The following is a 23,264-nucleotide window of genomic DNA, read 5'->3' on the forward strand; positions in this document are numbered from 1 at the left end:
AAAAGGTAATTGAAACTACTGCACCACTTGGAACTTCAACAACTTTACTTTATAATATATTACAACACTTTTTCCACTACTGCCGCTGGGACCACAGATATTTGGATCGGTGCTGACATTCATTGTAAGCTGCGTGAACTGGTGCCATCTCGTGCCCTGCTATGTTGTTTAATGATCGGAAATATTTTCCCGGCTTAAAATAGACTAATAGGGATCCATTTTGCAGAGCTCATCTATAACAAAATGTCTGACACGGAAGAAGTCATGGACGAGGAGGAAGTTCAGTATGTACCCAATTTAGTACTTTTGTATTTTCATTATATTGATGTTAATAATGTTTTGGATTTTCACAATGATTCACTGACTTTTTTTTAATCATTCTTATTCTTTTTGTCGATTCTTCTGAAGGGAGGAAGAAGGTAAGAAAGTTGACACTGCCCATGTTTTTATATACTTCACCTCATTTAATTTCCAAACATTTCACTAATCAACTAATCATTTATGTTCCTGATCATCAGCTCAAGAGGAGGCGACAGGTGAGAAGAATTTGATGTTTTTCCATTCTTCTTCTCATGCAACAGTTTATTAATGACCTCTTAAATATACACTTCCTACTCGCATGCCAATTTTTTGACAATATCTTCTGTTTTCTTTGTCCCAGATGAGTCAAAGCCCAAGCCCAAGTAAGTGTCTTCTTTAGTCATAATAATAATAATAATTATTATTATTATTATAAACTTTTAAACTATTTGTGTAGCACTTTTCACACAAGAAATGCTATACAAAATGCTTTATAAGGAAATTACATGACATATAGACATAGAATGAGCATTAAAAACAGGGATAGAATGCCATAATTAATGTAAAATAAGATGGGAAATGGCACTTATGGCAGATTATATACTAATAATGGTTCACTTCCACAGGTTCATGACAAATATTACTGCTCCAAAGATTCCTGATGGTGACAAAGTGGATTTTGATGTGAGTGGACCGTATTAAATACCTCCCTCTTGATAGAAGCATCCATTTGGATCAGATTTGGCAAACGACAGATGCACTCTGATTCCCCTGATTTGTTTTTTCTGATGGAAGGACATCCACAGAAAGCGTCAGGAGAAGGATCTGTCTGAACTGCAGTCTCTGATCGAGGCTCACTTCATCCAGAGGAAGAAAGAAGAGGAGGAGCTCATCGCCCTAGTGAACAGAATCGTGAGTGTGTCCGTCAAAGATGATTTATTGTGTTTCTGTTTGGTCCAAATCACCAAGTATGTTTCATTTCACAGGAGAAACGTCGTGCTGAGAGAGCAGAGCAGCAGAGGGTCCGAACAGAGAGAGAGAAGGAGAGGCAGGCCAGACTTGCGGTATGGTCTCAGTGTGCATCCATGCATATTCACAAGCTGTAGCACATTACCAGACAATATTATCAGTTTCTCCTCTAAATACTCAACCCGTGCTGCATATAGGAGGAAAAAGAGCGGAAGGAGCAGGAAGACCTACGTAAGAAGTCCAATGAGGACGCCAAGAAGAAGAAGGCCCTCTCAAACATGACCCAGCAGTACAGCGCTGGACAAAAGGTCATTCAACTTCCTATCTGCTTGTAGTGTTTCAAAAGTGATGCATAATGAACAGGGATGGAAAAGTTACTCCAAAATACTCAAGTGGATATTATTTTAGCTTGACATAAAGGACCAGTGTGCAGGATTTTAGAGGGATTCCTTAGAGGAAATGAAATATGATATCTTTTCATTAGTGTATAATCACCTGAATTGTTTTGTTTCCATTTGCTTACAATAAGCCTTTCATACTGTATCTTCATAAGGAGCGGGTCCTCGTCCAGCAGCCCAGAACAGACTAAACAAACACACTAGTGAGGGTCTTTTGCAATTTTATGTTACCTGAAGGCCACCATAGTTCTCTGATACGGAAGGGATTAGGAAAAGGGTATTTAGTGCATTGGGCTTTGAAGCCAATTTGACATTGTGACCAAAAGGTAGCATTACAACTTCTGTGTCTAATTCAGAGGATATATTTTTTTGAGCGTCACAACTCTGATATGATCTATTTGGATTTGGTTTTCGATGTGACCAACAGTGCAGAAATAGTGCTGATCATTAGTGATGTCCAAATGAAGCTTCATGAACCATTAGTTGTATTTGTTGAGCCCACTAGATGGAGCTCTTGTTTTAAAGAAAAGGGCTCAATGAATGGTGATTCAATATGTTTTCAACCCTTTGTTGAACAGAGATCTCCAACTGAAAATAGTTCTTGAAGCTTCATTTGGACATCACTACTCATCATCACACTATCTGGCTGTATCCAGCTCTTTTATACATTTACTATATCCTTCACACTGGTCCTTCAAAAACTACACACATAAAAGTACAAAAGGAAACAACAGTAGTTGTTCCATAACTTACTTTGTGGCTTTTTCACCCCAAAAATCCTGTTATTCATTTAAGTTTTAATGCACACTGCGAACCTCTCCTGTTCAGCAATACCCCCAGAAGTGGAGACTTTTTGCATATTTCTCCTCCGATCCGCATGTTGAAGTGTCCTTGGACAAGACACTGAACCCCAAATTTCTCTGTGTTGCGCGTGTGAATGTGGTGTGAATGTGGTTTGAATGGTTAGATTAGATTAGATGGTATGTAGATGTCCACTGCCATCAGTGTGAATGTCTGTGTAAACGGGTGAATGTGACAAGTAGTGGGAAAGCGCCTTGAGTAGTCAGAAGACTAGAAAGGCACTATATAAGTCCATTTACCATTTACCTTCCCCAGCATAGCAGGATCAACACTGCATGCTACTATTTTCTCTTAACCTTTCCAAAATAATTTGAGTACAAAACTTATAAAATGCTGTAAGAATATAGTTTAAAAAAAACAGGCCAAACGTATAAGGAGAAGTTGTAACAGTCTATTGTTGACTGCACATTTACTCAAGTTCTGCATTCTGAGGTTCATGTACTTTACTTGTTCTATTTAAGAGGGAAACATTGCACATTTGGTTTGACAGCTTTTGTTACTAGATTTGAAGATATAATTATGACCAACTCTGCTTACACATACTGTAACAAAAAATAATACAGTAAAACGTTTGAGAAGACAACAATCACTATCATTTTAATAATGTTTTGAATGTCTTTTACTTGTAATGTAAATGGTTGTATCACTATTTTCACTTGAGCAAAGGATCAAATATGGTTTATACACAACTTTGTATTCTCCTAATCCACTTGGTTTTTATCAACCCTTTGTTGGCAAAAGTTTCATTTAAAAAAAACAACATCAACTTTTGTTGCATTCAGATTGACTTGTGTGTCTGTCTGCTTTATCACCAGAGTGATAACAGAAGAGGAGGCAAGAAACAAACTGAGAGGGAGAAGAAGAAGAAGATCCTGGCTGACCGCAGGAAGCCTTTAAACGTTGATCACCTGAACGAGGATAAACTCAAGTACGTCAAAGTTGTGCAGGGTTTCGTTTCGTGCATTCTTAAAGTACACCAGCTCTCAAATGACAGCCCTCTGCAGCGTAACAAGTTGTTGTTAAATGAAAGCTAACATTAACAGGATTTTGATTGTACAAATCTTTGGTATCATTGGATAAAATCCTCTAAATATGGCCTCTGGTTGTTTGTGTTTAGGGAGAAGGCCAACGAGCTGTGGCAGTGGCTGATGGGTCTGGAGGCTGAGAAGTTTGATCTTGGTGAAAAACTCAAAAGACAGAAGTACGATGTAAGTGATCCAGCACACAACACAAACTAACTAACTGAAATAACTGATCTCCGCAAACACAGCACATAAGACACATCTGGACTGGAGACATGTTTTTAAATCATAATTTACAAATGATGTGAATATTTGCCAGTCTAGAGGATATGATCAAGAGAAAAGTCTGCTATAAATCGGCAACCTCCTCAGCTGCATCCCTGCGGGTGCATGGAGTAGTGCCTGGCAAATGACAGGTGAAAGGTGTCCATGTTGGGTCATCAGACGGCTTTTTCCAGTTCCTTTTGTCAACCTCTGCTGGACTTATCTGGTATCATGTGTGTATTCTTTTAAAAGCTTAGCAAGTTTTATGTGTTCTTGCAGATTAACCAGCTTCTTGGTCGAGTCCAGGACCACCAGAGGTAAGTACACAAACCCCATCTCCAAAATGTGCTACTTCTTGTACTCTCAGTATGGAAGCCCATTTCTGCCCAAAAAAAATAAGATGAAAACTTAGCCGTGTGATTAAAAAAGTAACTCCTGTCAATCATGAGAAACTTTCTCAAATATAGTAAGTCATTATTTTAAGAAATTTCATCATATTGGTGGAAAAGAGCTTCCATAGTGCTCTCACTAAATTCTTTTAACGTTAATACACTCAAACTTTACCTATACTCTAAGAACAACCATTCTCCACCCATCTCAACACTAGAATTTCATGGTGAAGGTACTTGCTCACTTTGTTCAAATGTGTTATGTCGTACGTGGCGGGTTCTGCATGGCAATCTAATTGATATGGTTTGAAATTGGAGAACAGCACATACAAAAACCTTCCTACAGACGTTGCGTGATTATTCACGACTGTCTGACTTTGATACATATCTGAGCATGAACAGAACTTTTTCAAAAACTACAAAACGCAATAAGCTGTTATTTTATTTGAAATGTCATTAGCACGACTCACAAACTCAAGCATCACTATTTGCTGCATTCTTTCCTTTTTTAATTTCAGCAAATCCCTTTTTGTCAGAAAAAGTTCAAGACATAGAATATGCCTGTTTATATCCTCAGCACTGTACAAATCAAAATATACCATTCACTGTTTTATATCCACCGAGTGATGCAATCGAATGACCCCACTCTGCGTTCTTTCAGTGCCAAAGGACGTGGCAAGGGAAAAATGGGCGGCCGGCTGAGGTAAAGGAGCAGCCAGATGAGGACGAAGCAGAAAGTGACACAAGTGATATGCCCACGTGTCTATTATGTGTGCATTCAATGTTCTGTCGTGTTGGGTTACATGTCAATTATCATATCAAAACAATAAATAAGTCATTACATCCACTCTGCTGCCTCTCTGCAAACTAAGCAGATTGTCCGTTTCTGTGTATTTAAGCCAGCGTACAGCACCATAACACATTTATACAAAAACTTTAGAGTCAAACTCTTTCAGTAACAGCTCATTGAATGTACTGAAACCTCTACAAATGTGTAGGAGATCCGGCTGAAACATGTACAGACAGATATGGGTCTGATGTAGAATAGCTTTATGTCGACATTAAAACACTGTTAACAAAAACAGAAGAATGTGTTTTTTTTCCTCAAACAAATACCTAGAGTGCATTTCTTCGGAACAATCAGCTGTAGACACATTTTTTGTCAACGTCTTACAAAAGAATTGACATGATAAAGAGAACATCTCATGTTACAGCATGGGTGTGTGATTTCCAACTTTAATTCAAATCTACATGAAGGGCAGACATTCCTCAGCAAGGCTCCACATGGTGATGCATAACATCTATTTATTTATCGTTTCAATTACATGAGAAAAATATAATAACTAGGACAGGAGCATGTGATGCTGACGGTGAAGAGTTGACACGTACTACCCTTCATTAAATCCAAGTCCTTACTGTACATTAAAACTATGTTATACACATATCCACACCAGTGCATTTTCAGGTTTTTGTTCTCTGGGAGACACAGCAGGAGCGTCTGAATGATCCATGAGGGATGGAGAGAGGCCGTCCTTACCACATGTGGGTTTCCCTGATCTCTGCGATCACTTGGCTGGCTTTCTGCAACGCCTGGACACAGAAATGAAAAATGGGGGGGGGGGGGGGGGAATTAAAAAAAAAGGATGCAAATGAAAAAACTGTAAACTGTATGAGTCCTTTTCAGTACCTTTTGGGTACACAAGTGGTACACTGTTTCCACATTATCGGCCATTTGATATCTCAATAACATATATCATGATATAGCATTTTATCTGGTAATTCAATAAATTAATATTCTACATGAAATAGTCACATGGTAAAGCCAATTTTTGTGTACTCTTGTGTGGAATAAATAGAAAAGAATAGTCTTTATCGTCTTGTACATGTGCAACAAAATTGAATGCAACCCTTTCAGTACAAAACATCAGTAAAAGTGCAAAGCAGGTGAAATACAAATATAAAAAAGGAGCTGCTAAAAGTAACTACAAATATATAAAATACTTATTTTTACCTGAAAAAAGAAAGAAAATAAAAACAAAAAACACAGGCCTACCACACCAGCAAGACATTCACTGCAAGATTTATCCTAAAAATTTAAAAACACTTCTGAAAACATAAACTTGCCTTCATGTGATGCCATCTTTTTATCTCTTAACTAATAAGCTAGTAATATTTCCTTTGTCCTCTAATGCTGCTCCATCTCCCCTGTTTTCTATGTGTAAATGTGTAAATATGGGCATGTTGTAGCCTATTAGAATTTACTATTATTATTATTTGTTTATACTGTATATATATGTGTATTTTTATTTGTATATATCAAAGAACTTTATTATTATAATTATTATTATTAATATCTGCTTGTTATCAATTTATATCTATCTCGATATATGATTTCGTCACCATGCGATTCAACTGAAAGACGATAAATTTTCATGTTGAATTATCACGCAGCTCTACAGTAACGGCACCTGTTGTTTTAAGACAGATTTGAGGAACTTTCAACCCATCCTCTAAAGCAAAAAAAAAAACCATCAATCCAGGCTACTGATTTTGTTTAGGCTCCTATCTTGATCTATTTATTGTGATTCTGATGTTACATAACTTTCATGACCACAAATACAAAATGAGCAACGATTTAATTAATTAATTTTTTTGTTCATAAATTAATGTAGAATGGTTGGAGCAAAGCCTCATGGGAAATGGTAACCGCGTATCGCTCCAATAATCGCTCTGCGTTTATCCAATGAACGAATGGGGATGAATGAGCGGCTCTCATAGTCGACAGTGAGAAAGCGGGCATTGTTGAAGTAGCAGATTTTCTTACAGTGGAAAAGGAATCGGATTTGCGTGTTTGATTTGCTCAGTTACACCTGATGGAGGGCGAGAAGAGAAAGGAGAAAAGGGGGCTGAAAAGGCCAGAATGAAGAAGAAGCAGATGCTGGAGGAAAGTGCATCAAAATGGACAAAAATAACATATTTATTCCGAAACAACCAGAACCAGGCGTCAACTACTGATGCTGTCAAGTTGACAGGAAAACAGTTAGCTCAAGCTGTGACACTGTTGTGGATTAGCAAAACATTTGAGCTGAGTTCTTTATAGTTCCTCCTCAGTGGGGGCTGCCCCTGCTCAAATCCTTTTAATCCCTTAATAAGGGAAGGTGGCTTTTGTCTGGATTTACTACCTTGGTATACTAAAAGATATTTAAGCATGACTGCTACAGGATCTAAACTTGATCCATCTGTTACCTTGAGCATGTCAGCGGCCTCGTTGCGTCTCTGAGCCATGTCCTCGGACTCTGTCAGCAGGTCGTCCAGCAGGCCTGTCTTGTATAACTGACCCACCAGCTCACTCTGCAGACAGTCTTTCACGTGGTTCACCAGGAAGTGCATCACAGCCTTAGGTACACTGAGGCCAAACAACAACAGAGAGGGAGGAGACGGTACATCACATTAGAAGGGACCAATCCTGGCAATATTTCAAAAATAGTATCATGGTGGGTAAAAAATAAAAAATAAATAACTACCTGTCCTGGATGTTTTTCCGTACAATAAGGAAGTATGACTTGATGAGTCTCTCGATGACCTCGCAGTCTCTCTGCTCCCGAGCGGACAACTTCCTGGACACTGGAACAGGCTGGCAATGAAGAATTATGAATTAATACATTTAAAAAACGTGCTGACATTGTTTACTGCAACAAGGGTAACTAAATATCATGATACCAGGAAAATACAAGCAAAAAACTAAAAACACTGTAACTATTCAGTGCAATGGAATAGTGAAAGTGTGTAGAGACCAGAGGTAATAAGGCCACTTTTTCACTTCAGGATGAAGGTAGCCCCGGCAACTTTTCCTAAAGCCTTTACTGTGTCAGCAATAATCAAAGATTTGACTGTTGTTTTTAAACTACAACCATATTTTAAAGTGGTTACAAAATCATCATACTACAATGAGACATGGATGATCTCTCGATCCTACAGTATGTGTGACTTCGAATGTGGAGTACCCACCACATCCAGCAAGTTGACAGCGTAGCCCTTATGTGGGCTTTGTGGGGGCTGGAGCATGGCTCTGTCAGCAGCTGGTCCGTCCTCTCCCTTCTTCAACATGCCCCTCCAGTTCCCCGTTCCATCCATCTGCTCGCTGACAGGGCCGCCCTGAGAGCCACTGGCTGCTGCCTACATGGAGGAGAGCGACGCAAGGACGTGTGATGAATCTTGCACATTAGAGCTATGATCCGGCCAGAACTAAGAAGACCCAAGCCTACATGAACCTGCATAGTTTCTGTCCAAGGCTGACCTGAGCCTGATCCATGGCAGTAGTTTTGGGCCTAAGCCCAATTAAAAACACGATTTTCCATCGTTGTTTTATCCAGAAGATGGTGGTTACATACAGCGGTATATAGCCCATACATGATTCATGACATTACACAGAATAAGGTCTGGATTAAATAAATTATTAAATACAAAAAAGGAGAAAGTTGCGTGAGCCCGACACAACCCAAGGCCAAAGGAACCCTGCAGAACCCGGCGGGAATGAAGGCCCTACCTCACATGCTCAGACACATATATAAACAGTGTAAGAGACTGAAGACAGTAAGACAAAGGATTCACTTTTACAAATAGTAGCATGCCACTGCTTCTTTGACTTCACTACAAAGAAGTTCATCTATATATTAATAAGTAATAATAATAATAATAATAATATGATATAATATTATTACATTAGTTGTGAGAAATCAGCATGCACCATTGCATTTCCAAGACACTAAGGGCGCACTCACACTGATCATTCGTATTGTGACCCGTGCTTTAGGGTGACTGTCCCCCCCTTATCTCTTCCCCCGCAGCCAAGGCCCGCTTGTACTCACATTACTTTAAATGATCTTGGCCACGGCTGCATTGCTTCTTGCCTATACGTCAGCACCTCTCTGAGATTTAGTTTTGTCTGACTGTTTTTGAATATTTCCATCTGACCAAATCTGCAGTAAACACTTCACCTGCGCATCAAACCACTGCAAACCACTCGGCCGCATCTTTTTAAATGTCCGTCGCGGAGAACAGACTCATAAATAGACATTAGAAACGCTGACAATGCCCACCTCTCTCAACCGGATCGAGGCCGGCAAGAGTGCTGTGCCTGGGTGCGGTGGAGTTGTACTGGTCAAATGAACTAGACTTTAGCCGTGAAGCGTGCTTGGCAACGGTACGAATGGACAGTGTGAGTGCACCCTAAAGGCCCAACCACCTGCTGCAACACAGGTATGGGTGAATTCAGAAGAGTACAGGACTTAAAAATGGGATCTGAGCACGTTGTAAAGTGGGAAATAAAGAAGGGATTTGGGTCAGGCAGAGGTTAAATGTTAGCAGGCAGGGAGTGAACGGGACACACCTTGAAGGCCTCGCCCTCGAGGGCAAGAGGCTCAGTGGGGGAGAGAGAGTGCCCACCTGGGCCTTTAAAGGACTAGAGAAAGACAACATCAAGCAGAAAAGAGGGGATAGAAAACTGCTAAATGCAGATGTGTGCACAAGCCTAATAATGAAAAGACAATAACTGTTTATGTGCATAAGTGGTAGATAATCTGCTAACGCCTGTTACAAAAAACAGAAAAAATATATATATATTAAAATCATGGAGGCTGACTGTACCTTGTCTCTGGGGACAGCAGAGGGAAGGTCTCTCATTCTGTTGCGTCTCTGCTCCTGTGAAAGATTAACATTTTAAAAATAATGCAGCCCAAAATGGCACTATGAGAGGGTCGCTATAAAGCTGAGGGGAGCGACAGATTTGGGTGATAATTCTCTGTAGGTTCAAACAAAGCGATTAAAGCTGCTTGAAGTATTACAACACACACCATTTAATAGTTGCATTGTGTGAAGTGGGCTTCAATTTAAGGAAATATACAGGGTTCCTACACCTTTTCTTAAGTAAAATTCAAGCAATTTTCAAACGTCTAAATATACAGGATACTGATTATTGCACTTACAAATCTCACAAAATTAATGCTATTGTCATTTGAACAACCCCAATCACGTTTTGTGACAGCTTTCTACAGAAGGGAGAAATTAGCATTTCAAAATGTGTGCCTGTTTGTAAGTTGACTCGGAGTCCTATATAACCTACTGTACATTTCAAACATTTGCTCTCTCAAGCACAAATGCTTTCTCAACATTTGCTTTCTTAAGCACTTTTCTAACCATTTTTCAAAAGGTGCTGATCTCTAGCACCAGTAAGAAGAGTGCAATGCTGTCTTACCTCTATGTTATTGTTCATGAGGCCACAGGCATCGGCAAAGTCGGGGTGCTTGGTGTTGATATAGGCCAGCTCAATGGCAACCAGGTTATGAACCTGAAAAATCCATTAATTAATCACTAATAGGATGCCAATAAACTTCCCTTAAAAATGCTTAGAGGTATTCAGTGTGTCCAGGTCCTGACCATTTCATTGGTGACTGGGAGTCTCTTTCTGAGTAACGAGGTGACCACTTCTACTATGGCATCATGGAGCTTTGGAAACCTTAGTAACTCCTGCAGAGATAAACAATTGTCATAATTAGTGTTTGCTTACACTTGATACACTAATAGAAGAGTGATATGGTTAGTCCAGAGCGTGAAAAGATACCGGTTTTGTGGATTTAGAGCATGCCTCTCTGCTTTAATTTTTTATATTTAAATGTGTGTGTGACAGTGTTTCTCACCTGCGTGCTATAGTTGCTGCAGTGTTGGATAATCCTCTGCATCTCCTCATGAACCAGCTCCACGCAGCGCAGACTGGGCTCCTCCAGGCGCTTGACCTGCCGCTTCACCAGCAACTCAAACGAAACCTCGGGCACAAACAAAGCAGGCCTCGGGCCCTGTGGAATACATTTGAACTATAAGTCTTCAAAAAAGGTGCCTTTTAAAACAGATTACAAGTTTAAGAGGGAGGGAAAACCCACTGTTGCATTCCTGATTGCTGTGAGCACATCGATGGTTGTCAGACCACCCAGAGGATCTACTGATTCCAATGTGCGACCAAATGTTTCATGAAATATATAACAGATCCTTGCTCCGCCACATCTGAAATGAAAGGAGAGGCAACATTAAAAATACAGGCAGAAGTTTAACTTGAGCACTCAGGACAGTAATGATACTAGCACCCCTTAGTGGTGTATGGAGGAACATGCAATTCTAAAAGTGTTGTGTAACTCACAGTTCAGCTGTCTCAATGTACTTGGCCGTGCCCTCTATGGTGTGGCAGTACTCTGCGGCAAACTTGGTGATGAGCTGCAACAACGTGGAGTTCTTGTCATCGACAGGTTCGCCGTAACTGTTGAGTAACGACTGGTACTGCGCTGCCAGCACGTTGATCCTCGTCTTCAGCTCAGGGAGACAGTCTCTGATGTGGTGCATGAGTAACCTATGATAAGATTAAAGAAATCAGTTTGTACATTGATTGGGACTCAAAGAGGGATTTCTTTTTTTAATAGAGTATAACAGTAACATGGAGGATTTAGACGTCCCTGTCATATGTTCTCATATGAGAGGGAACCTCAAATGTACAAAGTCTATAAGCAACTAAACATTTAATTTGTTAAATTAAAAAACAGTCACTAAATAATAAAAAATCAAGCCATACATTCATTCCAACTCCATACCTGTTCAATGTTCTGGCCAGATATTTGGTTCCATTTCTGTTTGCAAGGGAGGGGTACTTCTTTTGCAGGAAGGCGTATTCGTCACGGATGGCTTCTGCAACCAACTTCTTCTGATTGATGTCCAACTGACTCCTAAGAAATTGCACACACAAAACTGGTGAGGTCTTAGACATGGCATGACATTTTTTTGTATGGCCACTGCCACTCGCCCTGTGACTAGTTTAGCACCATTGACACAAACTCTCAAAAACAAGTGGATGTAAGATAAAATGGTGTATAAGAATCTGGTGGAAAGTATTACATTTTCAACATGGTCGTGGCATGGAACGTAAATCAGAATGTTAGGATAAACAAAATAGCAGAGAACAGCAAATATAGCTACTGAGAAAGGCCCAGATGCAACCAAGTGCGAAAAATGAATTAAATATAAAGAGTGGAGCTTTCCAGAAGCGATCCTTCCCACTCTATTTTACCTTCAGGGACTACTGTACTGTACTGTCTGACTACTGTACTGTAACTATTTATTTATTCATTTTAACTCAGGCTGTTTGGTAACCTGTCCTTGCCATTCGTCCTCAGGTTTGTATTGTTTTCTTATGGTGAAGCCAAAAACAAAGCAAGTTCATTAACTTCTTCCTTCATTTGTTCTTTCTTTCCACCCTACTTACTAACTAACTAAATAGGCAAGAATAGGCTAGGTTACCTGTTAACCACTCCAATAATGCCCAGTTTGACAGGAATTACCCTGCCCATCAATACATCCATGGCATCTGTGCCAGCATCCATTAGATCCAGCTTGGTCACCACTGCTAGCGTCCTCCTGCCTAAAGACAAAGACGTCATACACACCTGTCTCCAAAAAACACCACTGAGGCAGGAAATGCAAAAAGCACATGACAATGAAAATAAGGCTACATGCTAATGACACATTGAAAGTAAAAAAACAGAAGTCAAGGCAAGTCAGTTTTCTTTATATAGCTCAATATCACACATTTGCTTTAAGAGGATTCACAATTTGTACGGCATACAACACTCTCTGTCCTTAGACCCTTGTTTTGGAGAGAGAAACACTGAGGAAAAAATCTGAGGAAGAGCAAAAAACGAATGTGAAGAAAGAAGAAACATGAATTTACCATCAGGGTCAACCTCACGGGCCACTTTAAGGGCCTCTGAGGTTGCCATGTCTGTGTTGGCAGCAGTCACAGCCAGGATGATGGAGTTGGGATTGGAGATGTACTTGAAGATCAATTCTCTGATCTGGATCTCAATGTCTTTGGGCTGGTCTCCCACAGGTACCTATTTTAACAAATACCCACACATTGACTTGAAAACCATGAAATTAATCGGCTGGATCATTTTTGACTTCATAGATCACTCAGGTTTGGACACAGTGAAGCAAAAGGGAAACCTATCTCACCTTTGTAATGCCAGGAAGGTCCACTAATGTGAGGTTAACAACGTGCGGTGAGAAGACTTTCAGGTGAATGGGATCATGACTAATACCCTGGAGAAAAAAAACAAACTTTGGTCACTCTTACAGGCTGATACTGCTTGAATTTTAACTCAAAGTCTTAGGATTGTGCTGATATTTAGAGATCATCCAGTTTCTCTGTGGATATGTTTTCTTCTTTGGCAACTTCAGACTATCCCTCTTAATGGGCGTAATTATCATACCTTGTTAATGCCAGAAACTCTGTCTGTTTCGGCTTCAATTTCTTGCCTGATCTCCTCGAAGTCTGTGTAGATCTGGAAAAACAATGAAACCATGAAAGGTAAAAACTCCAGTTTTAGTTTTTTAATACCTAAACAAAAATGACAACATAGTGTGACAAAAATAGGATATGACAGGGTTTGTTTTCAAAGAGACTGTTTCATTAGGCTATCAGCACATCAAGAGGGCTTTTTTGTTCAAGCATAATGAACTACGTGGAGCCACGCAAATATTTCTAGCTACTAATAGTGTGCCTGATCTCATTAATTCAATTAAAATAAATTTACAGTGGCAACTCATAACAAAAGTTATCTCAAGACACTTTACATAAAGAGTAGGTAAAGACCACACTCTATAACTTATTTATGATTTACAGAGACCCAACAATTCCCCCATGAGCAGCAACAAGTTGCACTGGCTTTAATAAAAATAGCGACATATTACAGATGCTGTAAACATATCAGAACGAGAGTATTCCATGATCAGACCCAGTTTTACAAAATTCAGATGTTTCTATATACAGTACAGTAGTGGTGGGATAATCCCCTGAGAGAATTGTTTGTGTGTCTGGCAGACAAGACTGAGGACATTAGCCTGACAACTCTACCTTGCTTTTGGTGTGTAGAAATTTGCCCCATTCATCTCCGTCAATGCCTGCAGAAATACAAAGTTGTGGACAGTTACTGGTGTGACAGATGTGGCCTTGTTAAGATCAGTGTTACTATTATTACTGGTGCTTTGTCTCATGGGAGGATTTCTCTGCTGGCAAAGATGGGATGGAAAAACTCCTCAGAGAAAAAATCCACAGCTGAAGAGTACAAAAAAGAAACACAGTGGAAGAACTGTTGTGTCCATAAAACAGTCATGGAAGCAAATAAAAGCCTAAAGCAAAAAAAAGCATGTGTATTTGAGGAAGCAGGGGCCTTTAAAAAAATCCAAAGCCACTGTCAGCTGCAATAATCGACACTGCAACAATGACAAGGAAACAACATTTCCCGGATGGAGTCTGTTAGTCACCTCAGAGAAAGCTGGTATTTGAGGACATCATAGGTGTCATGGGTGGACTAAGAACTAATTGATTATTTATGACAGGAATGAGGATGATTTTTTTTGTCCAACTTTAACTGACAGAGACCAGCCTAAATCCAGGGGAGGATTCGAGCTAAATAAAGTAAAGCCACATGGTTTTGCATCTTTGGAAAAGCTACACAAATGCAAAGCAGGATGGGGCAGAATTGGGGAAATAGACGAGGGACGTGGGTTACAAGTACAAAGTAAGGCAAATAAGAAGGAAAGGCGACCTCTGTAAAGGCGTCCATTTTTCTTGGATTCTGTGGTTAAAGAGAGACGACAGGAGACAAAGAGGTTAGCCTGGCTATCAGCAGCTCCTGAATGACACTGCACTAATGCAGAGTCACACCAAGGTCATTACCAGAGGGCTGCATTAAATAAATGAAGGATCTTGGCACACTTTCCCCCTGTTCTTTTACCTGAGAGGTGGATGGTATCAGTGCTTAGTTAACTGCCGCTCCTTTCATAATATAAAAATGCTTAGTTGAATAAATAATTGGTACAGCAGAGAAGTCTCATGACCACAGAAAGTGAAAATCTCCATCTGTTATGCTCCTGGCCAGTGAAAACAAAGCACAGTAGAGAAGTCAATGTGCTGAATTTAAATGCCTCTTTATAACTTCCTGTCTCAATCATGACCTAACTGCAACATCCCCATACATTCACTTGACAAAATGTATTGTGGAAGAACACAATTAGTCTTCTGCTCAAGTCTACATTTCCGGATATGGTTTGACCATATCTGGCCAGGCCAATATATCGACCAATATTAGCTTATTGCAGATATACAGTTTTGCATCAGTGATTAACTATAATAATAAAAAATTGCAGTACAGAAAAGTCAGTTAGGTTTGAGGTAATTTAGAAACAGTGAAACTTTTAAATATATCTTAGTTATATGTCTATATGTCTTAAGACAGCACGGAAAAGTTATTTTTAAATTGTAAAAATATGTATTCATTTCTAGTTTGAAAAAATCATATAAAAAACATATACAGAAATAACAGAGGTGACAGTGATGTTACCATTCTCTTCACTGGTTTTCCTGCGGTCTTCTGGATCGATGTGCACTAGCTGTAGGATAAGGGGCCGGCGTGTGACAACGCCAGTGCCACGTGGAAGGATGTCCCTGCCAACCAGGTTTTCTAAAACCGAGCTCTTCCCACTGCTCTGTAGACAATAAACATCACAGACAAACCCATGAGTTCGGGAGACTTAAAGTATGAATGAGTAGTTGACAAGAGTCAGAGGTTCACTGGCATTTGGGGATAAGGGTAACCCCTAATGAGATATGCTTAACTGAAATATCGCACTTGGTGAGAAGATTCCTTTTTATTGGACTGACTGGTACGGATTCTCTCACTAGGAAATCTAATCGGTTCCTTAATCTGTAGCAGTAAACCTAATATTGTTGAATTTGACTAATATTGGTAGGTCTATTAATAGACCTAACTAATATTGGTATCGGGTTTCAGTTACAGCTGTCCTTAACTGAAGGTCTTTGCAAATATGGCCTTTGTGGAGCCCTGGCAAAGACGCACAAAACAGATCAGGCATTTAAAACGCCCCGTGGCTTTCCTGATCTCACTGTAACACCATCAGATGCCTGCCAAAATGTCTGAGACAGCCACATCCTATTAGCAGACCAGTGGTAGTAAATGTGTCAGACAAAACCTGCAACTTTAAACCAATTATGTTTTAACGTGTACACAAGTTAGTTAGGTAGACAGGGTGAAAACAATACTGGAGAAGAAAGGCGTTATTCAAATGTACAGTCATTAGTAGTTTATGGTGCGGTTGAACTAAACTGTTAGATTGAGATGTGTTTGTAATATTATGTTTGTCCAATGCATTTCAATGAGGGTGGTATACATATCACTAATACATGTATTAAATTTCAAGAAAAACTTAACACTGTAACCTATATAAAGGAATGGATTGAATTCCCCCAAAAACTACTGGCTACATTGAGTTAATCAGTTATGGAGGACTAAACATGACTTAAATTTCAATAAATGTATGCCTTTATAAATGTTTAAATCAATAGAGGAAAATAAAATAAATGCAGATATAAATAAAAACAGAAATGAATAAAATAAATGCTGAAATAAATTAATAAACAAATAATTGGATGAATGAATGGGACCTTTATGCATTTATTAATAGATGTATCTATGCATTTATTTAATATTCATTTAGCCATGCATTTATTTATTAAGACTTCAGTCATATTTAGTCCTCCATTCTCAGTGAGCTCACATGAAGCTAATGCTAATTTAGCTGCTAAGTAAGTTAGCGTATATTTAAAGAGGCGAAGCTCATGTACGGTCAGTCTACACAGTATATGTCTACTACACCTGAATGAAACCGAAAGAAAAACGTAGGTTTACACACCAGAAGTAGCCAAAACAATAGGTTGGCGCAGGCTAACTAACCTGCTAGCCTTAAAGCCAAGTGGCGTTTCTCACCTGAGTTCCCACAACAACTATCTGCGGCAGTTGAATGATATCTGCGCCGACCGTGTTAAAAACATCCTGCAGTTTGTTAATGACAGGTATGAGGGCCTCCATGAGCTCCGATAGTAATCCCGACCTGTCAAATAGGAAACTTTCTTTACCCAGCCGCACACTGGTACAAAGTCATCCAATGTCTCTCGGTTAAAAAAAGCTGCTGGCTCTGTCTCTTTGGATCAACTGCGCACACGGTTCCTGCGAATCCTGGGAGTTGGAGTTCTCTAGAGTCCCTCTTAACATTCTTGTGAGCAGGGATTTGACTTTTGCCGAACTACATTTCCAGCTTGTGACGTCATACTCACGTTCTACCAATGGAAAGAGAGATCATTATTTTTCCTCTACGCAACCGTAACTAAGGGAGTACCAAAATATTTATACGTCAAACCCACGGAGAAAGGCTCACATTTTTTGAAACCGGTTTGACTTCATTTGTTTAATAGTTAGAGGCTTGGCTTTAGGATAATTAATTAACTATAGATTCCCCAAACCGAACCGACTTAAAAACGCATTTATGCCTACATTAATCGAAAATATATAAGAAGAAGAATTCCTTTTTATTTATCCCGCAAGAGAAATTACATTTTTTCACTCTGTTATTATACAGGTTACACACACACATGCCCGAAATACATACATGCACAAACAGGTCCTATATACATGCAAATAATGGAGAGATGTCAGAGCTGCCAATGGCTCAGCGCTCATGTACTGTGCGATTTATGTGGCCTGTGGCCCTCATTGATTTTCATTTGTTAACTGGTGGTAACTTCCAGGTAAAAAAAACAAACTATGGGCATTTATTTGAACTTTACTTCACATTCAACTAGCTATCAGCTTAATAGGTACACTTAGAGTAAGTGTTGTGGTCTGTCTATGATGTTGACTCACACGTGATTGTAGTATCACAACAGAGTTGCATTCAACGCTTAACAATGTCCTATAATGCTACAAAATGTTTATTGGAGATGGAATAAGCCAACGTTTGTTCTCTTGTCCAGAATATTAATGAACACAACATTCTCACTCCACACAACATAAAACGTAAGTAACCAAAAGGAAGCTCAGTTTGGTCCTCACTTTTTATTTCTCTAAACCCATTTTATACAAGACTGAAAGTGCCAGTGAATATTTACAAAACTATCATTACAGCAAATAAATAGTGCACACAACATTGTAAAAGGAGCACATCACGGTACCAGCTTTAAAAAGGTATGAGGTATTAGATGTTAGGTTGGAAACAAAATGTACTGGTGGTTTCATCAACTAGTCAACAATTTATTATTATTATTAACATTCACCAAATTCAGAGACTGTGCTGAACACTGATGCTTGTATGGAATTATGCATACAATTTTTATTGAGCAGTGATCTTAATGTTGATTATAGTATCTGCAATATTTTACATTACCATTAAAAATATGGTAATAAAACTTGTGACTAGTACTATTAGGTCATGAAACCTGTATTACATACTTAATTATCTAAGTTTGTATTATAGTTGACCTCAATCCAGATTTCCTTTGCCACTATGAGATGCACAAAACACCACAAACATCCTTCCTCCAATTCCTTAAGAGCTGCAAAGATTGATCGATGAGTTGTTACTATTAAATTAATTGCCAACAACAGAATGTTTTAAAGAAAAAAAAAGTCAAAAGTCTCAGATTCCAGCTTTATAAATATGAACTAACTATGTTGGAGTTGCGGACAAAACAAGATAGGTTAATTGACAGTTATTATAATCATTAGTTGTAGTCCCAATTTACTTACAGTCTTATATTTTTTACTTTACAGGTATTTAAAACTACTTTACAATTGCAGTGATGGAGATCTAACCACAAATTCTAAAATATATGATGTTCAAAAAATTAAGTGTAGAGTACATGAATACTTCAGCAAGATGTGGTACAAACAAGTTAGCCTAAACAAGCCACCATGTGCATGTGGGGGTCACAGATTTTTGTTGGCATTGCTGACAAAAGCAAAACTCCAGTGGCTGCTATTGTTTCTACCTTCAGTTGTGTTTTGAAACCCACAATGGTAAGAACCTATAGAAAAAGCAACTACAAAAGAACAGGATCAAAGTAGCGCCCTAATGTTGAACTGACATGAGTATTCTTCAGCTGAATTCAATATTGTTTTATTTTTCCGAACAGTAAACTTAACAAACACCACTATTAAAGAAGGTGCTTAAAAATACTGATTAAACACTCCCTGTCAGCTTATTTCAACAAATACGTAAAAAAAACAGACTGCAATCATGTACAGGTCCAAGAGCAAACACAAAACAAAACATAGCTTATTTGAATTTAGATACATAAGCTAAGTAAACTGAGTGTTCATTGTCATTTCAACACGTTCTCATACCTAAACGACACAATAGGGCGATTGTCACTCACTCAAAACTACATAAAAGAGCGTTCTATTTAACACTGTGAAATGGCCGCAACGCTCACATGAGCATTACTTGTGAGTGTTGTATATAACGTTGTGAAACAGAACTCCTGAAGTTTAGGAAACACAAATATGTGGTTAGGTCTGGCTTAGAAAAACGGCGGAAAATGTGCGGCCGATGGCACAGTGGTTACTGTAGCCGACCCATGTAAAGAGGCCGAAGGTCCTTGAGGCAGCGGCTGCAGGTTCGACTCGGACCTGCAGCCCTATGTTGCATGTCTTCCCCTCTCTCTCTCACCCTATTCCTGTCTGTCCTATGTAATAAAGTCTAAATCTGCCAAAAAATTTAAATTTTTTTTAAAAAAATTGTCAGACGTAACAGTGTCAGAAGTTTGTTACAATATTTACTTTAAATGTCCTTGTTGGCTTTTGATTTCCCACGGGAGACTAACATCAGTCTCCCTGGTGAAAATCCTGTGTTTGTTTGACCCATCCGCCACGTCTTATGCAAAGTAAGAGGCTCTTCTATCTACGTTACATTACTCATTTACTCCTGCAAAACTTAGTATTCCCACTTGGAGTTTCAGTAAAACAACAAACGTAAATATGGCTTGTTATAAGCTGCTTACACAGTCGACCTATAGGTCATTTTTGGGTGAGGACAGTCTGGTCATTCTGTGCCTGTATGGCAGATGTGAATGTCAAGGCTCAAACTTCACAACATTTGAACAAAGTGGCTATTGTTACCTAATCAATACAACAATTGACTCAGAAGAAATGTCACATTGCATCCTAAGATGCAGTACAGTCTGTGTATGTGGTGACCATATTTCCTCTGCGCTGTGTCACTGTTCTACAGTGTTGTTTCGATGCACCATGAAACCTGTTGTCAGTCTGTTTGCTGTGTCTGTCAAAGGTAAACATTCTCTCTATGTCGTCGTACATTTCATCAAAGATACCTGCTCCAAAACCTCCTTGAAAGTGTCTCTTATGTCTGCTGTGGGACTCCTTGTTGGACCTGGACTGTTCATCAAAGTGTCTTCGGTGACGGGCATGCCTGTTCTGGCTGAAGATGTCAAAGTCCTTGAAAATGTCATCAAAGTTGAAACTGAAAGGTTGGTGGGCACCCTGTCTAGATCTGCCTTGTGTCTCCCCAGTGAAGTATGCAGCAGTGTCACCAAACTGGTCATATTGTCTTCTTCTGGTTTCATCTGATAAAGTTTCATAAGCTGCACAAAGAAAATAGAAAATTCAGTCAAGGCTGGAGAAGTTTAGTACTGCATACCTCATCAACATTTTAAAAGGGTATAACTAAGGTCATGACAAGTGTAATCTTTGGTAACATGCAAGCTCAGACATATTTATCCTCCTGAGTTCTTGGATTGAAATTGAGACAGACTTAACAATACTTCCATCTCTATTCTGGACAAAGTGTTGAATTAGAAATTAGAATATTACAACAGTATGTCCGGAAATAGTCACATTTTCACACCTAAATGAGAAAGAAATAAATTAACTGTACCTTCAGCTATTTCTCTGAATCTCACTTCAGCGTCTGGGCTCTTGTTCTTATCTGGGTGATGCTTCATTGCAAGCTTGTGGAAAGCTTTCTTTATCTGTCGCTCAGTAGCATCTTTAGGCACTCCCAGTATATCATAATAGTCCTTCTTTGCAAGAATCAGCTCTGTTATCATGAGGATGCATAGTGCAAACGTTACAGCAGACTGAGCAGTTGCCATGACTCTGATGCCCCCTGCATTGAGGAGAGAGAAAATGATCAGTTAAGAGTAAAAATATGGTTCATGCAGTAAAGTAAATGAGTTTAAACACATTTAAGGATTAATATGACAGTTAAGAGATTGCGGACTTGTGTAGGTTTGTGTTCTTCCTAAGCTTGGAATGATTAAAAAACACTTCACACCAAAATAACAGTCATTCTTCATATTTAATAATTTTGGCACAAATTCTGCTCCCCAAGCTCAACTGTATGGAGAGAGTTTTGCTGGAAAAACCGTATACGGTTTTTCATCACTCCAACTCAAAATTCACAAATTCTTCTGCACGCTGGCGACAGTGTGGGTGGCAAGAAGCAAAACGTTTCCACATATTCTGGTCCTGTACATAATTGATTCCATTTTGGCGGGAGGAAGATAAAGTTTTACAAAGCATTTTTCAATTTAAATTTGAGTCTCTATACTTGGGTGCCATAGCATCAGAAAATACTTCTTCTTGTGTCAAACACTTATTTCAAATCCCAAGTGCTGCTAGCAGAAAAGCGGAAGGTGGTTAAAACCATGAAAAACCACTGTAGAGGAATGGATTGACATAATCTATGTGGTTAACGTAAGTAACACCAATACGACCATCATTTGTCTAAAGTAGATTTTTGTGTCAGTTTTTTTTTTTTTTATGCTCCCTCTGTAGAGGGCTTCCTATGTCACTAGGGTTTACCCCAACATGTTAGTTTATTAAGTTCTTGTTCTTATTCTACTATATTTAAGAAAAATGGCTATATGTATAAATACTGGATGGGTGAATGCCTAATGGGTCCTTAGAAACTTTTGTACTGTTTACTATGCCTGGGAAACAAGTGTACATTTGCAAAAAGTATGATATCAGAATAAGAAATACTTTATTAATGCCAGGGGAAAGTTATTTTTGCTACGGAACTCCAGATATACAAACAACAAATATTATACATACAAAAAAATATATTGGAAAAAATAAATAATTTATATAGAAATATTTACATGATCAACAATTACCAGACTAATGTGCAATAGAACAGATTGTTTATAGTTGCGTTTAAATCAAATATGTATTATCATTGGCTGCATGGACCTGGAGAATCAAAATAATAATAAAAAAATAATTTAAAAAAATATTCTGCTCCCCGGACATATAGATGTAGATTAAATCTCATTTTAAGTTTGTTTGTTTTTTAATCTCAACTTGGTACTCATAACAAATATGAGACGAAACAATTATACAGCACTTATTTTTAAATAGATAGAAACATATACAGACATATAACAATATAGAAAATAAAAAGAAAATAAACAATTAATAAATTAGATAAAACGTGCCAGGGATCATTAAAGAATCGAAAATAAATGAATTGAAAACATTAAATAGGTTGTTTTTTTTAATTCTGATTATCATTTTTGAACACATTAAAGCGAAGTTTTAGTTTGGCATATATTATATATATACTTTACAAATAATGTTATGAAATGTACGAGGATCGTATCTGACAAAAACCAAATATGACATTTTCCAGTAGTTTCACCGCCATGTTATCACGTCACTCCACCGTTAGCTGACGTTGCTAACACAAACGTCACTGCTCATGTACTCTGCTTTCTTTTAGACCAACACTTACCTTTAAAGGGGACAAGAGGGCTGTTTAGCTGGTGTGTTGCAGTTCTGCCTGTTTACCCAACGCCAAACACAAACATGACAGAGCTCAGTTGTTACTTAAGGTGAGCGTCAGAGGCAGCGGGCACAAGCAGCATCCATGTCTTCTTCGAGCCTTTCACCGCATCAGGGGAACTACACCTTCTGAGTTTGCGCACTGCTGCCCTCTGTCGGTGAATGCTGTTAGTGTCCCCTCCTCAGATGTCCGATAATGACCCCGAGGTGTGTTTGTTTTGTGTGGTTTTTTTTTTAGAGATTTAGAATCATACTCGACCACTATGGAAAACTTCAAACTCAAAATGAATAAGGGGGCAAAAACTA

At 38.8% G+C, this 23,264-nt stretch overlaps 3 protein-coding genes across 6 annotated transcripts; 1 reads left to right on the forward strand and 2 right to left on the reverse strand.

Moving 5' to 3' along the window:
* The first annotated feature begins 484 nt into the window (after nucleotides 1-484).
* tnnt2d (troponin T2d, cardiac) lies at nucleotides 485-5,050 on the forward strand. The gene is made up of 10 exons (XM_083916661.1): nucleotides 485-536; nucleotides 662-683; nucleotides 927-984; nucleotides 1,096-1,212; nucleotides 1,287-1,364; nucleotides 1,467-1,577; nucleotides 3,344-3,456; nucleotides 3,646-3,736; nucleotides 4,094-4,131; nucleotides 4,865-5,050. The coding sequence occupies exons 3-10, from the start codon at nucleotides 931-933 to the stop codon at nucleotides 4,908-4,910; spliced, it is 648 nt and encodes a 215-aa protein (XP_083772787.1). The 5' UTR covers nucleotides 485-536; nucleotides 662-683; nucleotides 927-930; the 3' UTR covers nucleotides 4,911-5,050.
* A 186-nt stretch (nucleotides 5,051-5,236) lies between these two features.
* On the reverse strand, nucleotides 5,237-17,262 carry dnm1l (dynamin 1-like). 4 transcript variants are annotated; one of them, XM_083916655.1, is made up of 20 exons: nucleotides 17,088-17,262; nucleotides 15,645-15,789; nucleotides 14,850-14,879; nucleotides 14,156-14,202; nucleotides 13,512-13,583; nucleotides 13,255-13,341; nucleotides 12,971-13,133; nucleotides 12,541-12,661; nucleotides 11,838-11,969; nucleotides 11,393-11,599; nucleotides 11,139-11,259; nucleotides 10,899-11,054; nucleotides 10,639-10,728; nucleotides 10,457-10,549; nucleotides 9,850-9,903; nucleotides 9,593-9,664; nucleotides 8,212-8,379; nucleotides 7,728-7,837; nucleotides 7,450-7,609; nucleotides 5,237-5,793 (listed from the first exon to the last, which is right to left on the reverse strand). In XM_083916655.1, exons 1-20 carry the CDS (start codon nucleotides 17,187-17,189, stop codon nucleotides 5,737-5,739), a joined length of 2,187 nt encoding a protein of 728 aa, XP_083772781.1. In that variant the 5' UTR covers nucleotides 17,190-17,262; the 3' UTR covers nucleotides 5,237-5,736. The 4 variants fall into 4 exon arrangements, with proteins under 4 accessions (XP_083772781.1, XP_083772782.1, XP_083772783.1 ...); XM_083916656.1 differs by lacking the exon at nucleotides 14,850-14,879; XM_083916657.1 differs by lacking the exon at nucleotides 9,593-9,664.
* Nucleotides 17,263-18,362: 1,100 nt separating this feature from the next.
* On the reverse strand, nucleotides 18,363-23,041 carry dnajb9a (DnaJ heat shock protein family (Hsp40) member B9a). Its single transcript, XM_083916660.1, has 3 exons — nucleotides 22,909-23,041; nucleotides 21,049-21,279; nucleotides 18,363-20,755 (listed from the first exon to the last, which is right to left on the reverse strand). Exons 2-3 carry the CDS (start codon nucleotides 21,263-21,265, stop codon nucleotides 20,319-20,321), a joined length of 654 nt encoding a protein of 217 aa, XP_083772786.1. The 5' UTR covers nucleotides 21,266-21,279; nucleotides 22,909-23,041; the 3' UTR covers nucleotides 18,363-20,318.
* Nucleotides 23,042-23,264: the final 223 nt, after the last annotated feature.

This window comes from Echiichthys vipera, assembly GCF_963691815.1.
Source record: "Echiichthys vipera genome assembly, chromosome: 7".
NCBI lineage: Eukaryota > Metazoa > Chordata > Actinopteri > Perciformes > Trachinidae > Echiichthys > Echiichthys vipera.

Bases quoted from the DNA above. Each gene is read 5' to 3' on its own strand.
- dnajb9a (XM_083916660.1), bottom strand. From the start codon at position 21,265: ATGGCAACTGCTCAGTCTGCTGTAACGTTTGCACTATGCATCCTCATG. The intron at 20,756-21,048 runs GTACAGTTAATT...TTCTTTGTGCAG, and splicing joins ATTCAGAGAAATAGCTGAAG to CTTATGAAACTTTATCAGAT.
- tnnt2d (XM_083916661.1), top strand. From the start codon at position 931: ATGACAAATATTACTGCTCCAAAGATTCCTGATGGTGACAAAGTGGAT. The intron at 985-1,095 runs GTGAGTGGACCG...TTCTGATGGAAG, and splicing joins GTGACAAAGTGGATTTTGAT to GACATCCACAGAAAGCGTCA. The intron at 3,737-4,093 runs GTAAGTGATCCA...GTGTTCTTGCAG, and splicing joins TCAAAAGACAGAAGTACGAT to ATTAACCAGCTTCTTGGTCG.
- dnm1l (XM_083916655.1), bottom strand. From the start codon at position 17,189: ATGGAGGCCCTCATACCTGTCATTAACAAACTGCAGGATGTTTTTAAC. The intron at 14,203-14,849 runs GTCGCCTTTCCT...GTATTTCTGCAG, and splicing joins AAATGGACGCCTTTACAGAG to GCATTGACGGAGATGAATGG. The intron at 7,610-7,727 runs GTAGTTATTTAT...GTTTGGCCTCAG, and splicing joins CGGAAAAACATCCAGGACAG to TGTACCTAAGGCTGTGATGC.